This window comes from Orcinus orca, chromosome 3, assembly GCF_937001465.1.
Source record: "Orcinus orca chromosome 3, mOrcOrc1.1, whole genome shotgun sequence".
NCBI classification, from domain to species: domain Eukaryota; kingdom Metazoa; phylum Chordata; class Mammalia; order Artiodactyla; family Delphinidae; genus Orcinus; species Orcinus orca.
In genome coordinates, this window is record NC_064561.1 from 172,763,851 (window position 1) to 172,783,055 (window position 19,205).

The 19,205-nt window shown below is 48.2% G+C and overlaps 1 protein-coding gene across 5 annotated transcripts in view; it reads right to left on the reverse strand.

Moving 5' to 3' along the window:
* Positions 1 to 10,212: 10,212 nt before the first annotated feature.
* The window catches only part of OTULIN (OTU deubiquitinase with linear linkage specificity), a 32,811-nt gene continuing 23,818 nt past the window's right edge, over positions 10,213 to 19,205 (reverse strand). For 4 of the 5 annotated variants that reach the window (XM_049708377.1, XM_049708374.1, XM_049708375.1 and 1 more), the window contains 2 exons: positions 16,746 to 17,015; positions 10,213 to 15,537 (listed from right to left, as the gene is read on the reverse strand). In XM_049708377.1, coding sequence (XP_049564334.1) covers positions 15,343 to 15,537; positions 16,746 to 17,015 — 465 coding nt within the window. In that variant the 3' untranslated portion in view covers positions 10,213 to 15,342. The remainder of the gene's footprint in view (positions 15,538 to 16,745; positions 17,016 to 19,205) is intronic. The other variant, XM_004274482.4, reaches the window with a different exon arrangement.

The following is a 19,205-nucleotide window of genomic DNA, read 5'->3' on the forward strand; positions in this document are numbered from 1 at the left end:
GGGGGCATCAAGCTGCTTGTATTTAGATGCTGAGAAGTCTGGGCTGCTCGGAGTGCTCTCTCCATCCCGAGGGCCTTCTCTGGGCCAGCTCAGGTCAAGAGCGGCTTGTCGCGTGGCCTCTCTGCCTTCTGAGGGGCACAGGCGAGGTCATTCTCAATGCAGCTGCTGTGGGCTCTGAGCGGGACCTCAGTGTCACTGGCGTGGGCGAGACACCAAGATCTGAGCCGGAGGACGCAGGCTGGGCTTGCTCCAGGGCCGCCACTTGGCTCAGGGCGTGTCCAGAGGTTTGCACGTTAGCTGGAAGCCCTCACTTGAGACTCTCTCATTTGGGCACAAAGGCCGCTGGTTTACGTCACTGTGGTTTACGCCCCCCTCGTTGCCTGCCTCAGGCTGGTCTTGTGCAAAAGTCCATCTTCTTTGTTTTGCACATGTGTTTTGCACCAGCAGTTGGTTTGGCTCTGAAACTGTCCAGGGATGGCCCATACCCTCAGAAATGGAAACTTCTAGTGATAGTTTAGGGTATATGGGATGGGGCCAGGCTTCACGACAGTAGTAAAAGCGCTTGGCCTTTCACTCCCCGAGTCCTCCCAGCAAATAACGTCTGGAGGTGCCCGGGAGGCCCACGAGAAAGGAGGCCTGGGGGCTCCGCTGTAGTCCCGCTCCATCAAGACCCCAGGGCACTTCCCAACCAGGAGCCGGCTCTGTGGGCCCCACATGCAGCCTTTTCTGGTCTCTCTTGGGATTGGGATAATCACTGCATTTCCCGAATATCAGAAAAGTTATTCAGTGATAGCTCTAGAGCAAGAGGTGAAAAAGTTAACACCTCCCTGCCCTCCTACCTCATTCTCATTTGGGGTCTTCTGGAAGGAAGGGGCAGAGGGAGAGCCACTTTTTTGTACCCTTAGTTTCCAGAAACACATCCATTTAAAGACTCAGTAGTTCTTTGACTGGATTTTTTTTTTTTCTTCAAACTGAAGTGGGAGAGAGACTGAGAAAGTATTTATATAGTTGTAATTAAATGACATTATCTTGAGAAATATTTTCTTGTATTTAATAATCTTTCTACTTATGTAAATCTCGACACAGACCAGTGCCCAGGACTGCATGAGCTGGTGTGTACCCATTAGTCAGGGTTTCTGGCCTCTTTGCAGGCGAGCTGACTTCTAAACCTAGGATGAGGTCTTCATCAATCAAAGCAGTGCATGGTCCAGGAAAGGGGCCTTTTATGTTCTAAGTCCTAACCTTTTTTTAAAATATATAACCAAAAGTGCAATGAGCATGTATAGCTCGTGGAGATTTGTAAGTGTTGAGACGCCTGTGTTGCACGTGCAGCCAATTCCCTAAAAGCAGGCTCCTGCCCACCTTCTGAGAAGACAGGCACCCTCAGGCGCGCCCTCGCACTGCTCCTTCATAAAAAGCACTTGAACCTAGAAAAGCATGTTTTTAAGCAACATGTCTGGTAAACATTCAGGATGCTCCTCTACGTGGTTACTTGGAGTCTCTACTTCTGTCCTTTGAAGCAGCAAAACATCACGTGATTCATCGACTGATCTAACCACACATAAAACAGGATGTAGAGAAAATCTGAAGATACACGGAAAGACCCTGTTGCCTGCCCTTTTAAAGGTTATAGGTCTAAAATTACCCAAATGTGCAAAATGAGGGATCTGTTATTACATAATCAAAATAGCCCAAACCCCACTCCGAAGTCAGAAAAGCTGTAACGAATTATAGAGTTCACTGTCTGATATCAAAAGGGAAAACAATGAAGGCGAGCTGGTGAGAGCTTAAGATTTCACTTTCTCCTCCAGAGGGGAGGTTAGAACTATTAGCTATTGCACTCTGCGCAAAGAAGAGCACCAAAGATGGGCCTCCAAAGTCTTTTTTTTTAAATCATCCTTGCCAAGTGGTTCCGGGAGAATTTTCTTCTCTGCTGCATTTGCAATCAACCAGGGTCTCTGAAAGACTGTGTAAGATCCACGCACTTTTATAGATTGCTGTCACCTACCCACGGCTTCAGCACACGTTTCTATATGGTACCCTTTTTTAAGTTAGGAGATGTAACCCGAAGTGCACTTCACTAACAAGATTTGGTATCGGCTTCTACAATCCATACATGCAAACAGAAGCGCACAAGAGCCAGGAAGCCTTTCTCTCTCCAGCAGTATATGTGGTCTCCTTAGGTTCAAGAAGCGGGGAGACGGGGCAGACCAGCTAAAAATGCTTGTACCATTCGTTCACCATCCAGCTTCGTGGAAATTCAGTGACGTATGGAGATTGGTCGTTACTATAAGATTTAGAGGCATAGATGTTCTCCAACCATGAACCAGGGACAAGAAATGGTGTCTTGGGGGTGGGAAACACTACGGCCAGGTGGACTCTGGTTCCCTGAGGTGTGGGGCTGCGGACATGGGGGACCCACAGTTTGGATGAACCGGACACTGAAGGAGAAGTTCAAGCTACTCTGGTGGAACAAAGGCGGTACAGGGTTCCCATGACCACCAGTCACCCAGCAGCCAAAGCAGGGAGCAGTCACTGGGAAGCAGGCCATGCCCCCAGGGGTACCACATTCGCAGGGCTTCTGGGCAAATACGCTGCTCCCTGTGCCATGCTCTATTTGGTTTTCTTAGTGATGTATTGAGAGGGCAAATATCTAAAGCTGGAATGACCAAGGAGCTCGTCATAGAGCTTCAGGAGTCCTGACAGCGCCACAAACGGGATTCTGTCCGGGTTGGTCACCTGAACAATGAGAAGCTCAGGCCATTATAGCGAAGGCTCCTTCCTGGTCTAACAGTCTATGCAGGACCTGGGGTTTAGAACATGGTACAGGATCCTGCAACGGAAAGATAAAATTACCTCGTTCTCCGTTTCAGATCTGAATATTAGCAGTGATCCAGAATTTTTTTTTTTAACAGAAGTTAAGTCTTCTGGGAGTCATTTTTCTCTGTGTGGCTGTCAGCTTACAGGCTTTTCAGTTTTTCATCAAAACTGTGGGTTTAATTTAAACTGTCGAAACCAATCAATCACATTAAAATATCTGTGGAGCCTTGATTAAAACTGACTGCAGAGGTCGGTATAAAATATATGTTGCATTTAAACAGGTGCTGTGTATGCATTAAATAGATGTAAGTTTTCGCACTGTTAAGAGCATTTATATGTGCTTCTTTTGTGGACTTTTTTTGGAGGGGAGGAAATTTGTGCTCATATATTGTCAAATAGCTTTCATACTCTAATTTTACTTTAAGTAAAGCTTAAACGGCCAGCATATTGATTGAGATTGCTTTTAGTTTCTTGATTTTCTTATTCTAACCATTAGTCTGTTTACACACCCCAAATTACGTGGTTACCTAAGTCTGACTACAATTTCCCTTTTTTTGTCAAACGTACATGGATATTAAAATTTCGCCCTTTGCCTTGGTAAAGAGCTGAAACCTCTACCCACTGGGATACTTCCCCAAGCTCTGTGTCTTACTTTAATATGACCTATTTCTTCAAATTTTATTCTGTACTAAAATGAATTTTTACTTCCCATAACTGCAGTAATATTGAAAGTTCTCTGAGGCCCGGCTTCTCCCCACCCCTTCTAGAATGGGGATACCAGATAGCCCGGCTTTAGGAAAGTGAGAGGAAAAGAAGGTGAAAACCCCTCCTGCCCACATCTAAGGGACTCTTGCTCTTATCAGTCTTTATGTGAAAAGCATTTCTCTTTTTAAACCCTAACGTCTTAACCTCAGAGAATGATGGCTCTCATTTTTTTAACCTCCTATGAAAGATTATATAGAGAATGTGTTTTATTACCTGCCTGTAATCAACAAGGATGTTAGCATGCTACTGACTTGCTTGAGATCGCATATTTTCTTTACTGTTTCATGACGTTTTTGAGTTAAACGAAAGATCTCAGCCCTACCTCTACCATGCTTCCCTATTACTTGCCTCTAATATTACAGGTTTTTGAAGTCGAAGAGGTCATCGTTCTTTCCACCCACGGTACTTGGGATGTGGCATGTCTTCCTGCTTGGCTGTGATGCCAGGATGTGGAGCTGTGCTGGCCCAAGCATTGTCAATTTTCCCCATGGGGAGCAGTCCTACCACAAGGGGCAAATCTTCACCCCTCCCACACTTTCTCCTGATATCCCAGATGAATCACATTATCGTTCTCCCCAAAACCTACTCCATGACACCCCCATCCCCCGCCAGTGGGGGTCCCACTAACCCCAAGCAGTTTCCCTCCTAGTTTCTCGCACATCCCTCCCTCCCTCTGCATCTTAAGTCCCACTGGCTTAGCTCAGGGTCTCCTGGTCACCTAAGGCCCGGATGCTAAAGAAGCCCCCAAAACAGCTTCCTTCTCCAGGCTCGTGCGTCCCCCTGGACAGCGATGTAAATGGCACCTCCTAGAGTTTTGCAGTGCACAACCTGCACAACCATTCCCAGCCGCCAGCCCACCTCACCCCCACCCTGTCTCACATTGCAGAAGACCTTTAGTGTTCATACCTGTCTTCCTTTTTGAGGGCTGAGGGCTTCCAATCAGGAGGATGTCAAAGTAACCGTCATGAGCCAGTTCCTGGTTTTGAAACGCCTGCCTCTCCCCCCTTTACCTATCTGTGAATTATGCCAAGCCACCACATCCACACCTTATACAATGGTAGCAAACTTCCAGAATGTTTCCGCTTATGATAACTAGTTTGGATACATTCACAGATACAATCTAAGGGGTGTTTCTGTTAATATCAGGGAGAAAACTATGCCCTCTTCTGAGTTTTCCTTTTCAACACTGTTAAAGGCAATGCTGGGATGAAAGGTATACTGGCGTTGCTTATATTCTTACTTTCTGCCCCCAACAAGCTCCAGGCTTCTCACTGGACAATGCAAGCCAGTACATACCGTGCTAATGTCACAGTTCAACACACTGGTCTTTGTGCAAAAGGAACAAAAGAAATCAGGAGCCGCGAGGCCTGATTCTATCTCTGTGGCTTATTAGCTGTGAGCCAGGCAAGTTACTGGATGCCTCTGGTTCTGCCTCCTCTGCTCTAGAACGAGATCTTTTCTAGCCCTCATCTACTGCGACATCAGGATTTGCAGAGCCGTCGATGGCAGTGCGTGAAGACGGGCGTGCACGTCTGCTAACCTTCCAAGTGGTTTGGAAGTGCCCCGGCCAACAAATCTATGAACATTACTGCCGGCCTGCTTTCAACAAAGAAAAACTACTAGAGCTTTTACAGAAAACAAAGACTAATCGTATCTTAGGTTCAGAACCTTTGAATCCAAAGACCAAAGCAGAATGAACAAATAGAACTATTGTGATCAAACTTTACATTATACTACACACCTAAGCTTCTTTCATCTGCTTCACGTACCAGGCTCTCTTGCTCTAATGGCAAGTGGCTGAGGAAAGCTGGCTGTGGTCGGCTCCGGTGTCCCCCAGCCCTGGGGCCCTGTTAGGACAGAGGCTCCCAAGTTCACGCATGATGGAGTCAAAAAGCAATTTCTTCCCCGTGCCTGGCAACGCCACGTCCTATTTCAGCTCTGTTCTTCTGCCTTTCCCCTAAATGCTGCCACGGCCCAGACTTCAGCAGCCTTCCTCACCCTCCAACTGTGTTTCTCAATGCTATTTAATTCCACTCTCTTTAAGAGAGACTCAAAGCGGCCCCCTACACCCCAGGCCCCAGGCCTGCTCCCACCTCAGTTGGGAATCCAGCTCTACACGCTCCTGGGTGACCTAACCTGGGCCTGTTTCCAATTCCAAATACACGCTGGGGATCCCCAGGGCTGTTTTTCCAGCCCTGACCGGTTCAAGAGCTGCGGTCCAGTCACCTCCCAACATCTCCTCAGAGGGTCCCAGAGGGGCCTTAGCACCCTTCCCGCCCCACCCCCCATGCCACCTCCTGACTAGATGAATCACATGAGCACCCACCCGGAAACCAGCCCACACCGTGTCCCACCTCTCCCTCAGTCAAGCCACTAACCCTGTCGGTTCTCTCCCACTATCTCTCACTTCTGTCCCTTCCTCTGCACGTCTTAGTCCCACTGCTTAGTTCAGGGGCTCCGGGTCACCTCAGGCCTGGATGCTAAAAGCCTCCAAGCTGGTTCTTATTTCTCCAAGCTCATGTGTCCTCCTGGACCATCATGTGAATGACATCTAGAGTTTTGCAGTGCACAACCTGCACAACCATTCCCAGCAGCCTGCTCACCTCACCCTGCTCCTCCAGGCTGGCCCTTCCTGTCTCGCTAGGCATTGGGGTGCTGAAAGGAGGGCCCTGCGCTTACATGGGTGGGCGCCAGGCTGAGGCTGGGCTACATGCAGTAAGCAAGGACTCGGCCAGAAAGGAGGATGCTAACACCCAAAGAGAAGCAGCAATACAAACCGGGGACTCCTGATGGCGCCCCAGCCTCCTGCACCAAGCTTCTTAACGTCACACCCCCTTCCAGAACCTGTTTCCGCTTTCATCCCTCACTCACCATGAGGGCATCAAAGGACCAAGAAGAGATATCTTAAAAAGCGAATTTGGAGAGACGGTTTCCTCGAGGCGCTACACGGAGCCCCGCCCCTCCTCAGGGGTGTGTGTGCATGCGCGTGTGGTGGGGTAGGGGGAAGGGGGTCCCTTGACCCTTTAACCTTAACGACCAGGCTCTGCAGGAGACACTCAGAGACCTTGAGATGGGCCCCTACTGTGGTGGGCGCTCGGTGGACGGGTGTCCAACTCGCCCATCCGATCTGACGGAACAGTGAGCCGCACGAGACGGGGCCCGGGGGGGGTGGCACGTGCCACGTTCACCAGGGCAGAAGGCGCCGAGGTCTTCCCCATGAGCAAGGCCTGGGCGACACACATCGACCAGCTGACCTGCGGGTCATCTCAGGTCCTGAGGGAGTGAATGGGGCTCAGAAGAAAGCAGCTGGAGGTAACACTGCACCCTTGGCACTGCAAAGGAGGAAGTGGTGGGCCAGGGGCGGGGCCGAGGAGAGGACCTGAGCTGGGGGCAGCGGGGTCTCCAAAGGCCCCCGGAAGCACCCCGTGTGAGAACGAAAGAACAAGAGCTGAGCCCCGGGCAGGCCCAGGGCGCAAGGCTGGCGTAAGACAGCAACCACCAAGAGTAAAACCTCTCACCCTCCGCCCTCCCTCCTTGCCCCCGCTCCAACTCCGACGGGGCGGTAAGTGATCAGCGATTCTACCCCTGGTCCAGCGCCTCTGTTACAAATGCACGGGGCGGGGTGAGAGGGCCTCAGAGGGGCCGGGAGGGATGCGGAGCGGAGCGCTGGGCCGGCTCTTCTTGCATCCCATTTTGGCACGTGCCTGCCCAGAGCAGACATTCTTTGGTGAATGAATGAAGTCATTCACACGCGCCTCCCCTGAACACACACTGATTCTACGCCCCCTGCATAACAGCCCTCTTCCTTGCAGCCTTCTCACCTCCAACCCCCTCTTCTTGTCGCTAAGGTCAAGCTCTCCATGAACTAAGATAACCTGGGCCGGTTCCCCCAAAAGGGCTTGAGGCGGATCCCTGACAGACCCCCTTCTGGAAGCTCCCAGCCCTGAGTCTCTCTGTGAAACACAGATGGGAAAACCGGAAGTATTCTCACATACAACTGCCTAGTTAGAGACTGTTATCAGCTGGGCAAAGGGAATGAGCACACGGCTCCCAGAAAATGCCCCGTGAATGGCTTCTACAAAGGCAAACAGGCTCAGCCTCGCTCGCGGAAAGGAACACAGACTGAAAGTCCAACTATCAACTCAGCAAAGCGCAAACTTCGACAGAGCCCGGCACTGGCAAGGGCCTAAGGAAAGTGGCCCTCCTCTGCAGCGGAATGTTGAGCAGTGGTACCTCTTCAGAGGACAATTCGGTGACATGTTTCAAGCTTACACTCAACTAGGGAAAGAGGTTAACGTCATGGGCAAAGGATGTATAAAAGCAACGCAGGGAAGAAATACCACTGACCCATAAATATCTAGGAAAAATGTTCACCATTATGAGAATCAAAAGCCATTTAAAGCTGAACGCCTTCCTTTCTCTTTTCATTTTCTTTTTTCTTGCCAGGTGGTCAAAGTTTAAAATTAAATTACCCCTAGTGTCACCCAGGGGACAGTGAAGCAGGCTCCACAGTACCTGCTGGTGAGGGTGAAATTCCTGCAACTCTTTTTTTTTTTTTTTTTTTTGCGGAACGCGGGCCTCTCACTGTTGTGGCCTCTCCCGTTGCGGAGTACAGGCCACGCAGGCTCAGCGGCCATGGCTCACGGGCCCAGCCGCTCCGCGGCATGTGGGATCCCCCTGGACCGGGTCACGAACCCGTGTCTCCTGCATCGGCAGGCGGACTCTCAACCACTGCGCCACCAGGGAAGCCCCCTGCAACTCTTTTAAGGGAAGGTTGGAAATACGTTCCAAGAGCCTTAAACAGGGTCAATTTAAGGATGCATAAAAAGATCGATGAATGAGAAGGCTCATTATAGCACTACTTATAATTGAGAACACTGGAAATAGCCGATGATGTTAATTATAAAATTGTTCTAAAGATTTTTTTTAAACCTTAGTGTATCACAGTTCCTCACCATCTAGCACAATCAGGATGTGATCTCCAAGAACGTAAAAGACAACTTCCACTGCGTGTTTGCTCTTTATGTTCTCAGCATCCTCCCCAACATCCTGAGGAGTGCGGTCTCCTCAGGAATGGCACAGCATGGCAGTGTTTTTATCTGCCATAAACTGCATCCCAGTTCCTGATTTCGGGAGACAGCACTAGGCGGGTATTTGGAGGACAGTGTCCTTAGTTTAAATGAATATTCCAAATTGTAACAGAGAACGAAAAACCACCATCACCAGACCTCTCAGCCATCTTGCTAGGGTCTTGCAAGGGTGCAGGGCTGGGCTGCAGGGTCGTGGACAGGGGAGGGGAAGAATCCGCACTCAGCCCTAGGGAGCTGATTGGGAGAGTGTCACCCTGGGCTTTTCCGCCCCAGGGCCAAATCGGTTTTGCCTCTGGAGCTGTGCTGGGGGCTGGAAGTCTGGAATGAACCCTCCAGACCCAGCAAGTCAGAAGGTCATTACCAGGCCACTCACACGGAGCCCAGACAAGAGGCAGGGGCCGGAGGAGTGGGAAAGGGAGACAATTTAGAGAATCTGCAGAAAGAATGCCCAGATTTCGAGCAAGGGAGACATGTTAAGTGGGAATGTACTGTATATACACATAAATACTCTCGTTTTACACACATATGACAGTCGGTATTTTCTTGATCATTTGATGGTTATAATTCCTAAGGGCCTCCCTAGGATCCACAGCCCAGATCCCCGTTTCTCTCCACACTTCCTACCGTGGGGGGAGGCGATGGAGGAGAAATGCCAGAAACACTGCCCTCGGAATCGAGGACAGCACAACTCAGACAAGAGGAGGGGGAAAGGGGAGAGTGTATTTGCAGCATTTAGTTTATTAACACAACTGAATGGGGCGGTGAAGGAAGGAGAGCTTGCTGTTGCTGTTTGGCATGGGAGGTCTTTTTGCGGCCACCACCAACCTGCCACTGCTGCTCTCTGGATGCCCAACCCCTAAGCAGTGGGTTCTTCAGAAGCCCAGCACCATTTTGCAAAGACTCAGTTCTTTGACTCACAGGAAGGTAGGGCACCGGTGGCCGAAACTTCATCCTCTAACCCCAAGAATACCTGTGAAAGCCTGCTGTCTTCCCCCTTCTTCAGATGATTAACCTCTCTCAGTGGCAGTCCGATTCATACGCAGTGCATGCAAGGTCTTGCTATCACACTTCTGGGTGCGCTCCCATCGGTCTGGTTGGTTCTTGAACACCTAAGAACGCTGCACACGCTGAGGGCCTCTCCCAGGCAAACACACGGCCAGGCTGGGTCTGGACTGTGACTGCAGCCCTGCTTTGCAGGCCTAGGGGATCTTCCTGGAAGCACTCTGTTGAGTGCTTGCACCTTGCTTCCCCCCACCCGCAGGGGAGACAGACCGTGGTGGAGGTGAGGACTGAGGCCTACAGAGGCGGGGTAACTGGGCCCAGCTCCCCCGAGTAGTGGGTGATGAGACTGGTCTTGAATCCAGACCCAAGAGGCCCAGAAGTGTGCATCTAATTTGGGCGGATCACCTCCTACAGGTTCAGCACTGTAAAGTCATCAGGCATCACAGGCCCGTCTTGGAGGTGCCGGAAAGTTTAAAGCACTGAACCCAGATCTCCCAGGTCCTCAAAGTCAGGCATTTAACCAGAGCAACACAGCCAGGCTTCTGAGTTTTTATTTTCTAAGTTTGTTTTTTGCTATTTATTTTTACAATCCTCAGTGGCCAGGTTGCTACAGGGGATCGGCAGCAAAACCCGAGTAGGCTCTGCCTCTGATGGTGAAGACGAAGACTCAACACGTCACGGGGGACACTCCTGCCGCGGGCGCAGGTAGGACCAAGGCCCCAAGCTGACGGGAGCCTTGGGGGCACAGTTTTCTGAGCAGGCGTGGTTTCTGACAGGTGCTGACACTTTACAGTGTAAACAGGACACTCTGCTAAACAAGCCAAGGCGAGCGGGCCAGGTTCACACCACGTTCCCGGCTGCCCTCCCTCTGCAGCCCGCAGCCCGGCTGACAAGGAAGGAAAACCACCGCCAGAGACAGAAGGTGGGTCGTTACCCTCAGAATTCACAACACAGAGAGTCGGAAGCGGCTAAAAGGAGAGTAACAGTACCACAACGTTTTTATAAAGACAATGGAAACGAGAAGAGGGCTCATTAAATACATTCACTTTGGCTTTCTTCCCACAACGAAATACTCGACGTGACCAACATTACTGTGGATTGCTCTGGTTCCTGCAGGAGTACCATATTGTAGCACCATTTATGAGAAGACAGATCAAGGCATTTTTCACTATACAAAAGGTCTTGAGTACAAAAAATTATTTTAAAGTTCAGAATTAAGCTCAACCACCCCCAAAAGATTGCCGAGACCGTGGTTATCTCCAGCCCCGTATCCTTTCCTTGGATTACCCATGTTTCGGCCATCTCACCCCTGACCCACAACTACACCCAAGAAATCAACAAGAATGCGATAAAGCTCTGGTCAGTGTTCTCCCTATTAATGAGTATTCAAAATATGGAAATATACAGATGGCCATAAAGGCCTGGGAAGAGATATACGCAATAAATGGCTTGTTGATATGACTTTTCACTACAATTATCTCCAGACTTAATGACCACCAGTATAGTTCAATTATGCCTACTAACCCATTCCACCATTCCCGGTAACAAATATCAATTTACCATGAAAAAAAAAATGCAAACGGGACAGCTCACCTTCACCCTCCCAAATGTGGCCGGGTCTCAGGCTGTGGGACCTCGCGTACGTAAGAACGTCCCAATGCGACTGCAGGCCAGCAAGCAGGCACGTTCATACACACGCACACGTCCCTTCTGGTCACGGCCGAGCCTGCCTTGCTCCTACTGCTGCTGCTACCAAGGGTGGGAGAAGCCAAACCAGTTTAGTGTTGTGCTTCTCACAGCTCCAAGTTATCAACTGGATCACACAGGTATCAATCATCAGCTGCCCATGTCTTAATTCACTGCATAACCCAGCAGTGGCTCCCTGATCTCTCCAGTCCCTCAGAAGACATCACCAAGAAGTTTTTCCGAAAGAGGTAAGCATTACATAGTCTCCTTCTGTTAAGCAGGGGACTTAAACTTTAGAAAAAGGAGTTTGCAGAATCCACGCACAGAAGTCTTCCACTGGTTCAGATTTTTATCCTTGTATGACGTAAGCCATGGAGGTCTGTCAGGCGTCTGTTGTTTTGTTTTTAAAAGGCATTTTTAATCTAAAATCAGTTCCTCCTTCTTCAGTTCCCTTCGTACAGTTCCTTGGGCCATTTCTAAATTACTTGACACTGTGCCCTGCCTTTGCTCAACTATTTGGGGATTCTATGCCTTTCACACACATTTCAGATTCAGATTCACTCCACACACATTCAGGGCTTCCTTTTTATTGCTTTTAAGTAGATACAGATCTTTTTAAAAAGGCACCTATGTATTTTTGTGTATGCCTACAAATAACATTCCCCGGAGGTTTACACTTCTGAAAACACTTTCTGGCTTTCAAAGGGGGAGTACCTGCCAAGTCTTGCTTTAGAAAGAGAGAGAGAGAGGAAAACAATCAAACTTTAACACCAAAAAGGAGAAAAAGCCAGGAAGTCTATCTGAGTCCTACTTCTGTGCTGTGAGGTAAGAATCCTAGATCATTAAAGGGGAGAGAGCACCTAACCGTCACCATCTGGAAGCTCTTCAAAAAGCAGACTACAAACTCTCAAGTGAAAGAGCACCTTGGGGTGAAGAGGGCAGGAGGAATAACACAGCCTCTTAAAAAACAAAGGAAAACACAAGCACACAAAAACCAACAAAGGTGTTTCTTCCTGACAGAGGTGTGAGATTCAGGTGGCCTGAGATTTTACTTGATAAGCTCTAGAATTGGAGGAAAAAAAGAATAATGAAAGAAAACAAAGGCAATGTCTGTTTTCCACAATCAGAGAAAAACACCAGTATTTATCAGATATTAACCGAATGTGTAACAGAATAACAAAAGTGTAAATGGCTCTATCTAGACATCAGGGTCAATCCTGTTCTGTGCCTTTAAAGCATTTTTGGATATGCTGGATTCTAAGGAAGAGGAACTGACATTTCAGATCAAATCCCCGCCCCTCCCCCCCGACGCTGAGATCATAAGTGAAAGAGCGCACATTGGCAGCTTGTTCTCAGCTGCCACCCTCACTGTTCCATGTGTTATGAGTGAAATCAATGGATGCTGTTAAATGTAGGAGCTTAGCAGGTGAGGAAGGGAAGTGGGAAAAGTTCTCAGGGAGCAGAGTTAATTCCATGGAACTTGTTACAGGGAAATTCTTTTAGGTTTAATGCACCTTAAATGAGCTCAAAGGTTTAAGTCACGCCTGTTTAAGGTAGACATTATCCTTCTGCCAAGACCATAGGGTCCAAACCACTGAACTCCTGCAATAAACTCTGGGACAGAAAGTAAGCACAGTGTCATTCCTACTACCTTCCTTTTTCTGGAACACTATCATTTTAGAAATTCCCTCTGAGTAGATCATCCTCCTGAATCCATTTTGGTCTCAGTTCAATTTCAATTCTGCTGATGTCACCCGACCAGGCCAAGACCAGGAATGAAAAATGGAATTAAAACTTGGGGCGACCGTAGTTGCATGTTGCAACAAAAAGAAACATTTTTAAAGTTGGCCAATCATCTATATTTCCTGAAGTACTGTTTCTTTGAAAGCTTTACTTCTCTTATGCTGTGATCCCTCTAAGCCTGGATGGCAGTCTGAGAGCAGAGTGTAATAAGGCCTTGGGACAGAGAGCAACTTAAACGCACCCTTGTGAATTTCTATCAGTGGGGTGGTTAAGACCACAATTTCTGCACACACTCTAACAATATCACACACAGGAACAAGAAAAAAGTATGAAACATAAACAAGCTGCCCAGAAGCCCAGCTCAACTCAAGTTCACTAAGATTAGAACAGTCTCAAAATGCAAAGACAGGTGATCATGAGTATTATTAAATCCAGCAGCGGCTATGCACCAATGGTTAGATGAACACAGACCCCTACTCCCTTATACAACCTAAGTGTTTGAAGTTGTGCTTTTAAAAATGTTCAAGAATGAACGGTAAGCATTTCCTGTTGTAAGTTACATGAAAAATAAGTTCCATAAAATGAAGCATCAAAGCCAACAAGAATTCGTCAGTTTTACTTTCACTTGGCTTCTAGGTGCCTCCTTATTTGAGGCACCACTGCATTTCACAGTGAAAAGCAAAGCCTCTCAACACATTCACACCATTTAGAGCAGAATTCAATTCAAACACTCCAATGAATAAGTAGCTACCGAAACGTGGTGAATACTATTGATGAGGTAATGGGGAAAATATCAATATTAATGCAACACTCTGCATAGTTTTATGTGTCCTCTGAGTTTTCTCAACCAAGAATTTTAATTTTTAAGTGAAAGCAAAACTAACACTATCACAAAAGGTTTGCCCCTCTGAGAAAAAAACAACAATGGATTAGATAGCTTATAAACTATAAGCTTAAATTGGACCAAATAAAGATCTTACTATAAAATAAAGCTCAGTGCTTCAGGGTAACACCACGTCCACAAATACTGAGCCAATTCAGATGCCACTGACAGTCCTAAAGAGTGACACGTCCCGTCCCTTGCGCCGTGGCCACAGTACACGCCCCACGTGGATGGTTCGGGCCCTAATGCAGACCACGCTCAGCTGGGCTGCCCTGTCCAGCCCCCAGGCACCACCCTAGCCTGTGACATGCAATCACTCGTGGCCAGAACACTGCCTCCCCAGGGCATAGCCAAATCAAGGGCAGATGCAGCTCGGCCATGCTGCTGCAGTCAGTTTTAAGCACACGCTCTGTTTAAACTTACCCATAAAAAGCCTGAGACGCTTTGCTCTTATTCACCCAACAGAGGAGCCACACGGATTTGGCAACGGAAGCATTCTCCAAAAAAATAATCACTTGGCCTTGGTCTCCTCTAAAAAAGCAGGTGGATCTAAGCCTTGTTCTGACTATAAAATGGTGGATCCATGGAAGTGGAGACTAAGGAGCAGCCCCGATCCTAGAGGGCAACAAGCTGCGCTCACCCGCCAACTACCCAGCGCCTGCACCCAGCGCCTGCACCCAGCGCCTGCACCCAGCGCCAGACCCGGTGTGTTCCCAACCGCAGGCGTTTGTCACGTTCTTCAGAGTCAGGACGTCCTGCTGCCACTGCCTCTTCCTGCAGCTCCCTCTCCAGCCTTTAAATAACTCACTATTGGGGACCCAGTTCTTAACCTTCCATTAGACAATCTGCTTAGAACAGCTTTAATTAACATGTAAATCCAAACCACTGCTCGATGAGACTATCAGAGGATGTTACGGCTGGGCCGCTGACAAGCTTTGTCCCAGAACTCTACCATGTAAGCAGACCGCGTAGGTGCACAGGAAGGGCACTGCAGAGACCCATCACCACCAAAACAAAAAAATTACCATCTTTAAAAAAAAACGGAAAGCCAATTTACTATTAGAGAGAGCTCTGAACATATTCCTCTCCAGAATAAGTCTCCTCTGATACAAATGTGTTTGTTTTATGGAGATGTAGTCTGCACCTTTCAACAGGTGTGCTCTGAAGGCCCCCAGTGAAACATAGTGCATCATAGGTGAGGGAAAAAACTTGATTAATTCTGATTATCAAAAGCTAGTCTTCAGAACATTCCAGTCCAGCTTGGCTCACAAGGCCCAAGAGTCCTCAGAGGTCACTCCAAGGGACCTGCAGTCCCGAGGACCGAGCCGCGTCACCAGGCTGTCCAGGAGTGTCTCACAGACTCGTCTCCTCACACACTCTGACGGGGATGTTGTAGTGCCGGTCATCTTCGGCGATCAGCGTCACCACCGGCCAGTCCCTGGGGGGGTCGGTGGGATAGACGGTGATGAACTCTTCAGTGCTGTACTTGGAGAGCCGGTACACCTGAATGGTGTGGCGCACAGCATAGGCGAGAAGGAACATTTCAACCTGGGGGAAGAGCAAACACTGAAGGATGTGGCGGGAAGCCACGGTGAAGGATAAGGCTCTCCACCCACTCCCGCCCTGGTGTCCCCGAGGTGCATGGCATGGCTCAGCCACAACCTTTCTTCCTCCCCGTGGGCCCAGCCCCAGTCCTTTTGTATATATGGGTCGTTATAAACAAGCACATCATCAAGAAGAGATCCTATGTCTGATCAGGGACTCGTGTAGAGAATATGCAAAGAACACCTTACAACTCGACAATAAAAAAGCAAATAACGAGTTTAAAAATTGGGCAAAAGACTTGAATAGAACAGATTTTTCTCCAAAGAAGATATGCAAATACCAGTAAGTACATGAAAAGTCATCAGGGAAATGCAAACCGAACCCACAATGAGAAACCACTTCCCACCCACTCGAATGGCTACAATCAAACAGATAATCACTGGGGGTGACTGCTTAACGGGCACCAGGTTTTCTCTCAGGGGAAGGAAAGTTTTGGAACTTGACACAGGTGATGGTCACACAACACCGCAAATGTACCGAAAGTGACTGAGTTGTACACTTTAAAATGGCTAATTTTGTGTTATATGAACTTCACCTCAATTAAAAAAAAAAAAAAACAAGACCCTTCAGAGGACTCTTCCAAGAGCTTGGTCTATTTGTTTACCTGAGCCAAGGGTACTGATCCCATCCACCACACTACAGAAGCAAGCCCAGGCTGAGATAACCACGGCAGTTATAAAATACGTTCACAATTCTTTGGCACTCCTCACTTGAATGTGGGAAGGATTAAGTGACTTGCTTCTAACAAACAGAATAGAGTGTAATTGACCGTGCGTGACTCGCAAGACTAGATCACAGAAGGCACTGGAGCTTCCTCCTTGCTCTCTTCTTGGATCCCTTATCTGAGAGAAGCCAGCCGCCATGTCACAAGGACACCCAAGCAGCCCTATGGAAAGCCCCACATGGTGAGGAACAGAACCCTCCCACCACCTCCCAGCGAGGGACTGAGGCCTCCTGCCAACAGCCAGGTGAGCGTGCCATACTGGAAGTGGCCCCTCCAGCCCCAATCATGCCCTCAGATGACTGCAGCCCTGAACAAGATCCAACTGCAGCCTCCCGAGACCCTCGACTCCTGGCCCACAAAAACTGGGATGAGGTTTGGCGGCTGAAGCTGCTGTTCGGGCCAATATACTCCCAAAGGTACAGCTCACCTGTTCAAGGCCACCGGCGTGCCCCACCTGGTTCAGATGGTTCCTCAGCAGCTGTCCGGGGTCACCTGACGTGTCCCGAGCAAACAGAAGCACAGAGAAGAACGGCACTTCCCTTCCCTTCTCTTTATCATCATATAGTTCGATGGCTCTGTTTAGCATGAGAAATTTCACAGCTTCATAGAGGCTGTACTCCTCTTCTTCATTCGTGAACAGTTCATCACAAGCTATCTGCCTCGCTTCGGCAGTTCTCAGTTCAGCCAAGTCTGTCCACTGTAATAAGAAAGTTACACAATAATTAAATTGTTGCTCTAAAAGTCCCTGGTAAAATTCCACACGATGAGCACAAAATTATTTTCAAGATAGGCAGGCAACCATGGGTCACGTACCAATGCTCAGTGCTCAAGCTTCCAGCTCAAACAATGGCACTCTTTAGACCTCACAAATTCCTTATTCACTTCTTCCCCCACTAACTTGAAACAAAAGTAAAATGTACTAAGGAGAACTCTAGGGCCAGGGAATGGAAATTTCAACTCCCCTATCTTCCCAGGCAAAGAGATCAAACCGGTCAATCAGAAATACTTACAGGAGAGCTAACATGCGTGTGTGAGGCCCGTGTGAGACGCTGTGAAGCGAAGCTGAAACTACTCCTCCCCTTAAGGGGTTTACGGCAGCCGTTACCACCCAGAAACACCAAGCCAACCCTCAAACATGGAGATGCACCAGGAAGACTGCGGGGTATCCTGAGTATCTGTTTACTAAACTTACCCTTCTAACCTCTTAAATATACACTTGAATTTCAAATGAATAAATCCACTCCGGAAATTCTTACCGACTTCTGATTCAGAGTAAAGCAGAGGATCAGGTATTCAGCTAACATAAGCAAACTCTTTAAGTGAAAAAGAAAACCCTATAAACATATGTGCTTTTAAGCTAAAGTGAACGAGGATAGGAGGTGCCAACATAAAACTAATCCTTATGAATAACCAGTAACTACTGCTCCTCCCCAAAACCATTAAAATTTTAAATACAAGAGTAAGTGTTAATAGTAATGACTGTGCCACCGGACTCGCTCCAATATTTGGGTTGCAAGCTGGAACACCTCATATTTTCCAGAAGGGAACCAAGCTGGCAGGCAAGAACGCAGCTCTGGGGTCAGTCAGGGTGGAATACAGGCCTTGCCACCAAGCAGCTGGTGGCTTCTGCAGGGCCTCCGTCTCCTCGTCTGCAAAGTGAGGATACCACAGCAACGATACCCAGGTAGTCGTGAGGATTAAACAATGTATCAAACTTTTAGTGTGCAGCCTGGCACATACAAAGTGCTAACGATGCCGGCTCAGAGGCTTTTTTTTTTTTTTTTTTTTTTTTGGCTCAGAGTGTTAATGTATAATTTTAATGTTATTACAAACTGGAATCACTTAAACATTCCCCCAAATGAGGATCTAGTTACAGTAGGCACAGCTAATAAAGCAACTTCACAAGAACTTAAAAGAGTTAAAAAGGAAGCTGTCACCAGTGGCTGAGCTGAAGAGCCTTCCCGTTCACTCCCACAGGGCCAGAGCCCGATGCTCAACCCCCTGCTAACCCAGGGCCTGGGCAGGCGCAGGTCCCCCAGCCCCCTTGAATCCTGTGCTCTGCTCCAACAGGCAACAAGAACAGACCCCCTCTCCCCTTCTCTTGCTCCCATTTCTTCATCACTGGTCTTCCTTCGACAGTATAGTTTCCAGTACACATTTCTCATGTTTGTAAATAAAAACTAGGCTCCAGGAACTCAGGGTGCTCCACTCATTCAACAAAATATTGACCAAATGCCTATTATGTGTCAGGCCCAGCGCCCGGCACTGGCTGTAAAGGAATCGACAGGACAGTCTCTGGTGAAGCTGAAAGTCTCATGGGGGCAGACCACAGTCAAGTGAACAGATCAACAACCAGGGTATGTGCTGGGGGAATTCTGAAAGCCGATGCCTGACACCTCCTTACCGGCCTCCCTCCTCCATCTACAAAGCCTGCAGCAACTAACAGGCCCTCAATCCCGGGTCCCTGGTGAGGAGAGCTTTTAGGCTGCTCAAAGGCCAGCGACCTAGAGTTCTGTGTGGGCCAGTGTGCAAGCAGGATATCGACCCACATAAGGCAGCGGAAAGCCACAGAAGAGGGAGTATTTAATAACCAAATCACTGGGAATCAGCAGACCAAGTTCCTCCTCACAATTCTGTTTCAGAAAAACCCTCAGGACAGTTGTCAAAGGACAAGTTACTAAATCTGCTCCCCTGGAAAATCATCATGAAAGAAAACAAGTCTAATAAATATGGACAGAATCTTAAAACATGAACATAATGGGGAAGAATTTAATAAATGTGAATTCGTTATCACTGATAATCCTGTAAGAGATATGGATTAAATGATATCCCTGAAACTTGTCAGAACTTAGAAGAAAAGACTACATTTGTACGGTTTCCTTTAAAC